This window comes from Cinclus cinclus, chromosome 1 (assembly GCF_963662255.1).
Source record: "Cinclus cinclus chromosome 1, bCinCin1.1, whole genome shotgun sequence".
Classification (NCBI taxonomy): domain Eukaryota; kingdom Metazoa; phylum Chordata; class Aves; order Passeriformes; family Cinclidae; genus Cinclus; species Cinclus cinclus.
In genome coordinates, this window is record NC_085046.1 from 35,885,435 (window position 1) to 35,893,329 (window position 7,895).

At 41.6% G+C, this 7,895-nt stretch overlaps 1 protein-coding gene across 1 annotated transcript in view; it reads right to left on the reverse strand.

Annotated features, from left to right (window-relative positions):
* Positions 1-5,506, reverse strand: part of SATB1 (SATB homeobox 1) — a 73,357-nt gene extending 67,851 nt beyond the window's left edge. Inside the window, exons 1-3 of the mRNA XM_062496201.1 lie at positions 5,431-5,506; positions 5,269-5,338; positions 2,328-2,563 (exon numbers count right to left, since the gene is read on the reverse strand). Coding sequence (XP_062352185.1) covers positions 2,328-2,538 — 211 coding nt within the window. The 5' untranslated portion in view covers positions 2,539-2,563; positions 5,269-5,338; positions 5,431-5,506. The remainder of the gene's footprint in view (positions 1-2,327; positions 2,564-5,268; positions 5,339-5,430) is intronic.
* Positions 5,507-7,895: the final 2,389 nt, after the last annotated feature.

Below are 7,895 nucleotides of genomic sequence, written 5' to 3' on the forward strand. Positions count from 1 at the left end.
CCTTCAGGCTTGCAAGGAAAAGCTCGAAAATTCACTCCAGTTTGCCCAATAGGATCAGCATAAAAGACTGAAAGACAAGAGCTAAAGCCTGCCAATATTTACGTAGTGCAGGAAGGAGCTTTTTTTTTTTTTTTAAATCTGAGTGAGACTGGCCAGGAAGAGAGAGAAGACCAAAGCAAAAGCAGTACATCCAAAGCAGTATTTACTTCACTGGTCTCAAATAACCTGTGGACATATACGATTCATCTGCAAAAAGGTGGCGATTTGTTTTTTGGGTTTTTTATTCCCTTCCAGGCTCTCACAGTTGATATTTCACCTACTGCCATCTGACTCGGAGTAAGGGCTCAAAATTCTTAAGTAGTTTCACCAGTAATTCCTGAAGATAAAGCGCAAGCAAAGCTTCATTCTAACAAACAGTGCAGATACATCCAAAATCTGCTAAAACATATTTGTTTTTCCCCTTATCAGCCCCTACAAATTAAGCTATGAGCAGACACAACACACAGGTACTCTGCTGCTTACCAGCACCCTTTATGCCAGGTACATGGTTTCTTCAGTTGCAGGATTTTGGGAAATGTGGTATTTTAAACAACACAGGAGAGCCTCCTGGCCAAATTTTGAGGCACAGCATAGATTAACAGAGGTGGATCCCGGTAGTGCGACACAGGTATCATCTGACTACAAATCAAGCCACTAAATCTTCTAGCAAACTGTCACTAGTGTCCTTCTGTTAATGTGAAAAATGTTATACAGGAGAGCACAATCTCAGCTGGCTGATCACTCCTGCTAGTACTTGGCAAGACCTCCAAGTGCAGCAACTTCATAACCTTCTAGTATTAAAGGGGAGAGCACTGGTCAGTGCTCCCTGCTAAAAATACAGCATGATTTAAACCTGAAGGCAGTGTTAGAGCTTTTGCTGAAGGTTTACGAGTCTGTGTAAACAGCATGTCTGCCATAAGGAGCAGTGAAGTCTGTAGAATCCTTGTCTAAAACTGTCCTGGCATTAAAGTTTGCTGTGCAAATATCACATAATACCAGAGACAGCTGAAATCTCCTATTTAGGAATTTATGGAACTTATATGTTTGCAGGCGTCAGAAAGTCCTTTTTATACAGCCCCACTGCTTCACTGTACAATGTTAATGCACTCTGCTTGAAAAGCCGTAATAAATTATATTTTTAATGCTCTTACCCTGGCTTTCTTAAGATGCATACATTCTTGGCAAACAATCAATAAATAGGGTAATCATGAGCAGAGGCCAAAGAATTTGCTGAAGTGCTGTTTTTCCATTTTTAATAGATAAAGATCTAACAATACGGACTGCTGTGTCTGTTCATTTCAGGATCAATATATTCTTTGTTTTCACCAAACCGAGGAAAAAATAAATGATTGTACGATAAATGTTATGCATCAGAAACAATGAAATTCCTCTGCCTTCTAACTTTGTGCGTTTAATAGTTTTGGTTGCATTTTGCACTTTGCTTAGCAAATACAAGAAAAATCTGGATTATAAACATAACTGATTATACTAGGAAAAGTAGAGACTATTTTAAGATACATGCCAAATTACATGCAGCATATTTTGATTTAAATTAGCAAGCCTTCAGGACATGGTCAAAAAGACTTACAAATTTTGGTAAGTAAAATTTGTATATTATTATCCATTAAAAGTATTTTCAATGCAAACAAAAGCCATCCATATACAAACATCAGTGATTCTAAATGTGCCTTTTCCTTGTGTAAATGTCTAATTACAGCAAACCAGCCACTGAAAAATATGACACCCAAGTTGTTCATTGTTCAATAATGAATTGTACTTAAGAAAATAAACTGCGAAGATTGACATCATAAATGACTTTTCCAATGTGATACCTAAAGATTTACACTCTCTCCTTTAAACCAACTTGCAACTGCTATGGAAATTTTGCTGCACTTCCAATCTTAGGACCATCATTAGGAGGAAAGGCGAGAATTTGTTTTGGGGTTCAGTATATACTCTTACATATTTTTACATTTCTTCACTCAATGCTTACTCAAAGAATTAATGCACCAAATTACTTACATTTCAATGTAAGAATTTGCTTTAATCAGAGCAGCTAGCCTTTACCTTAACAAAAATCAGACTCCACCCTGAAAAGCAAGATGCTCCACCCAAGAATGAACATTACATTTCCCAAATGTGATTTATATCAGAATTGGGAATATATAGTATTTTAGAACGGAGATTTTAATCTTGAAATATAAATGAAGTAGCGTCTGCAAAAGTATGCTTCCCCCCCAAATATTATAAATCATATTTTTCTAAAGCAGAATTATCAAAAGTGTTACCTTTTCTAATATTAGTTTTCATCAGGTGTCCAGAGTGTTTTAAAGGCACTCCTTGCATTTTAGTTCCTGTACTTCCAAGTCTTCCTCTTCCTAATGGGCTCCCATTCTGTTCCAAGCGCGCAATTTTGGCTGGTGGACCCTTCGGATCGCTTACATTGTTAGACATTTCTGAATGTTCTTTCCCCTGAGTTGCCTCGTTCAAATGATCCATACTCAGTCCCGCCTCTAAAGATCACCTGCCATGATTAAAAAAAAAAAATATATATGTTGTACACGTGTGCGCATATGTATACGTACACAGCCTGCACATGTACAGAGACAGATATATATGCATCATAAGCTCATAAAGAAGAACAGATAACTATTTTAACTAGAAAGAAATGCCATTTTTAAAAGAAACAAACTTATTCTTCAGAAATTACCTCATACCCCAGTTTACAGAGAGATTGTATCATAATCTACTGGAATGGTTTTCTTAAAAGCCAACCAGAGTACCTCTTAAAAAAAAATAATTATAAAAATCTTTGGAGATATTCTACTAAAACCGAGAGAGTCTAAAACTCATGTAAGTGATGATGATTGTCAAGGTGTGTGCTCCAAGACAGCTGTTGTTACAAATCTCACAGAAAGGTTTCTTATTAATTGCGGATATTTTTATTGTGGAGAGAGAGAAAGATTCTAATGAAAAATTTCTTCATCTATTTCATTATAAAATGGACTAACAACAATAGAGAGATTGTTAAAACTTTAGTTGAAGGAGCAACAGATTTATTAGAGATGTGGACTATTGTCCCTTTACAATTCCTCTCCCCTTTAAGACTAGAAGGTAGAAAATAATTTGACATTTAACTTCAGAAACCAGTGGCGGGAGATGGTTGCTTTTGAGTTTCCTAACCAGTGTTATACAGAATTTGTCAACTTTTGCAAGGTTCAAAATATGTAATTTTTCAGATATTAAGCTTCAAGTGTTAAACAGAGTAGTTTATTCAATTAAGATAAATAACTGAATTATTTCTCAACAAACATAAACCTGGGGAAAAATCCTCTACAATTCTACAGTAATTTTTATGCCCTTAAATACAAAAAACCCCAAAACCTGGGTGATGCTGACACACCTATTTGAAACCAAAAAAACCAGTATTTCAATAGCAAATTAAGAAAAGGTGTATCTATAAGCATGCTTGTACTCCCCTTTTCATAAACTTTTGAAAGCTCTATCCATGAATAACAATTGCAGTTAAATCTCTAAAAATCTCTCAAGCCTGAAAGGTTAACAGAGCAAGTTCTAAGGACTTCTGCCACTCATCAGAAACTGTTTTGCCAACTATATTAAAAAACCTTGCTGACAGCAAAGGCATCTTTCTGGTTAGGATTTCACTAATCAATACAGTTGTGATTGTTAGGTATTTTACCTGCCTTTCCCTGACAGGGAAAGGTATAACTACACAGACAATTAAATATATAGAAAAATAATATAAGCACTAAGGACAGGTCAACAGACATTAATCTTTGAACTAGTATTTACATTAGCAAATACAAATACTAATACTGGGGAAGTCATATTTAGAAAGACTGGTGTGAATCGGATAATTGCTACTTTCTTTCAGTTGCCTAGTAATTCAATATATTTTCTTCACATTTCATAGCAAAGTTATTAGAGTCTAAATATCTTGGAATCTTTATATATATACACTTCTATGTTATCAGTATACATGCCAATGATAATTTTGTAGAATTTTTTTTTCCTTGTTTGAACATCACGCTGTTTTTCCCGATACGGTTCAAGACAGAGGCAGGGTATTAATTCAAACCTTCACAAGCAACCTCAAGAATGCAACCAAATAGATGAAGTTCAGACAATCGTTATTTTTCCCTATGCTATTAGGTGACAGGCTAAGGTTCACCATTCATCTTTATCCCATCTCTTTTAGGTCATGCATCTCATTAGCAGAAAACATGCCTATTTTAGCCACTTTTCAAAAAGACTTTTTTAAACTGTGCTAAGTGTAGCCTAAGCAAAGAATTATAACTGAAACTGTTAACATCTTCCGATGTTTCTAACAATGCTAACATACCGCAGGGCTGCTATTCTGAGAGTGGTCTATCTCAAGAAAAAGAGGATTAATCAAAAAAAAAAAAAGGAAAGGAAAGGAAAAAAAAGGAAAGAAAAAAAGAGAAAAAAAGGGAGGGGGGGGAAGAGTAAAAGAAAATACACACACAAAAAAGCTTCGAACAAGAAATTTCTCATCACTTTTTGCAACTTCAGAAGTACTCTAAGGCACAAAGGTTCTTTGCTACAAAAAGTATCTAGTCATCATGAGTCAGAATAGCACTACATCATGTACACTGAATAAAAGTGATAGATCGGCACTTAGTTAATACACTGACTGCAACCAAAACACCAAATGGGTCATTTTCGCTTGGCCTGAGAATACCCACCCATCGGCATCCTTTCACCGCTTAGTCATCTTGTAAAAAGCTTTATGTTACAAAGCAAAATTACATGCACATAAAACACCTAATTTACTCATTTAAACTCCATGCCCAAGGCTAAAGTTCACTGAAACCTCAGTTTGGAATAGTGATGAGCAACAACCAGCATGGCCTGCCCAGGGAGAGGGTGGCAGGAAAGACCTGTCATCTCCGCCGGTTCCAGGCCAAGAGTTTCCCCGGGTTTCGCATTTAGGCATCTTTCACAACTACAAGTTTTCATCACAGATCAGTGAGAGAAGAGCACGATTTCAAGGCACAGCTTCCCGGAGCCAGTGTACACGTACAGGCACACCGCGCAATTTCTGAATGAGAGCCGGTGCCGTATCTCCTTTTGTCGCGATGTAACGCTGCCGGTATTATATTATTTCTTTCTCTCCTCCTGAATCAGCCCCCTCCCCATGCCTTTCCCCTCCTCTTCCCTCCCTCCCCCATAAAAACCCATAATCACATTTGAGAGAGGCTCCGCACTTATCCGTTCCATATGGCTCTCACAATCCAGGCCAAGCTTTCCCTGTGACCTTTTAAAGAGACAAAGAAGCAAAGTACTTATCTAGAAACAGAAACACTGCAGTTTTCGGAGTGAAATTAGCAAAACCGACCCGAAACTCACCACTTCAAAACTTGACAGCATATAAATAACAAAAACAAAGGAGGTTTCCTTTGCAGCCCGAGCTCTTGAAGAGGAAGAAGTTCAAGACTGATGTTTTTAGGTCCCCCCCCCCTTTCTGAAGGGGGGCGGGGGGGGGGGGGGGGGCAGCAGACCTGAGGACTACTTCCCCTAATATTCTCTATTTTTTTTTCCTATTTTTTTTTTCTTGTTGCTATTTTCCTCTAGGCGGGGAGGGGCAAAAACAGATAGCGAGAAACAGAGTAGCCATGAGCAAAAATGGCAATGGACAAAAAAAATAGAGATTAAATATCTTTTGAGAGAGCCAGTTTTCGAGGTTTAGCAACGAAAGACAGAGCTGCAGATCAAATTGATCAGACAAGTGTAACGCTCAAAACGAGGAATTAATAATAATAATTTAAAAATAAGTAGCAGGTTTAAATTAAGGTGGAGGGTGATTTAAATCTAGCTATCCTTTCCAAAAATTAAACAAATGCATAAAGGATCAAGTAAGAAAAGGGGTTATTAAAAAAAAAAAGCAAAGGAAAAAAAAAAAAAGCAGCTTTTCTATCCAGTGTGAAGAGCAGAAAGTCTACTTCTAGGTTGTCACTTACACTATTATTCTCCAATAGGCACCCAGAGGAGCAGCACACACAGAAGGAGCCCGCTCCCCTCCCCCTCCGCAAAAATATACACCGTAACAGCCCCCAAACTTTGTGCGGAAACCTCAGCCCCAGAGATCGCTACTGGAGATAAAAAGGGGAAAAAAAGTGGAGAGAAAATTGTAGGAAAAGGCACTAAAATGCCACTTTTAATCTCGCCTTTGCGGTCCGGGGAGGGGAAAAAAAAAAAGGGGAAAAAAAAAAAAAAAAGGCAGAGAGGACCTGTCTCCTCTCATTTACCGGGGGCTGTTATGCGAGTGACAGGGGGGAGAGAGAGAGCGAGGAGGGGAGAGAGAAAAAGAACAGAGGGGAGGAAGGAAACACACAACAAGGCACACCACCACCACTACAAAAAAAGTGACGAGGTTTCACTCCCTCCGAGTCCAACACCGGGAGAAATTATAATTAAAAAAAAAAAAATCCTATTAGAGGAAAAAAAGATGGAAAAAACCCAAAACCAACAACAAAAAACTGGTTCTGCTTCTGCAAAGAAAAAAAAAAAAAAAAAAGAAAATCTGGGAACTCCGAGAAGAGTTACTCGCAAGAAGGGATAAAAAATATAAAATAGAAAGGCTGCAAAAAGCCAACAACAACAAAAACCAAGCCAGCAAAAAAAAAAAAAAAAACAAAAAAACAAAAAACCCCAACAGTAACAATTGAAAAATAATAATAATGGTAGGCTTTGTATTTTGTCTTTTTTGTTGCTTTTTTTTTTTTTTTTTTTTTTTTTTAATTCTCGTTTCCCCTGGCTGGCTGGGTATGGTTGTTATTTAGGCCGGTTTGGTGGTTGTTGCTGGATGTTACATGGATATGTGTGTGTATGTGTGTGTGTCCCCGGACGGAGCTGCCTCGCTCTGCTCTGCTCCCCCCCTCCTCTCTCTCCCTCTCTGTTTCTGTCCCCATTAAATTATTAGTTGACTCATCACTACTCCTCCTCCTCCTGCTGCTGCCGCCGCCGTCCCCTGCTCACAGCCTCCTCTCCTCCTCTCCGCTACCGCTCGCTGCCGCTGCTGCCGCTGCTCCTTCTTCCTCCTCCTCATTTTAATACAAAATAACACCGAGGCCACCGGCTTGCTTTTTTTTTTTTTTTTTTTTTTTTTCCTTTTTTTTTTCCCCACAGCCAGAGACGGGAGGAGGACGCAGCCTCCCTGCTGCTGCCCGGAGCCCTTCCCCAGCGGCCCCGGATCATCCGACGCGTCCTGGGAGAGAGAGAGAAAGTGGCAGAGGAGGAGGAGGAGGATGAGGAGGCGGAGGTGGTGGTGGTGGTGAAGGAGAGAGGCGTGGGGGAGGGGAGGCCGGGCAAGGGGGAGGGGGGTGGGCAGAAGTGCGGTGGCAGAGGGGGACCGCAGCGAGGAGCGGGGAGGGGGCGCCGGGCCGGGCCGGGCCGGGCCGGGCCGGGGGGGGCGGCCGGCGGTGGCGGTAGGTGAGCGGGGGGGCCGGGGGAAGAGGGCGTGCGGCTTCCGGGCGCGCACGAATTTGCAGCTCGCTGGGTGCGGGTGAGGCGGCCCTGCCTGCGCCGCGCACAATGCCCGCTCCGCGCCGCGCCGCGCCGCCCCGCTCCGCGCCCCCCCCCCGGCAGATGGGGCCTGCGGCGGAGGGGGCGAGCCGGGGGGCACGGGCACGGGGGCACAGCAGCAGCAGCAGCAGGAGGAGGAGGAAGAGGGGCGGGGGTGAAGGCTGAACAATATCCTGCCGGCGCTGCCGGGTGCGCCGCGCTAGCGCAGCCCCCGCCCCTCGGCGCGGAGCCTGCGCGGGCCGTGCCGGGCAGGTGCACGACGGGGGCCGCCCCGGGGAGCCAGCGGCCCA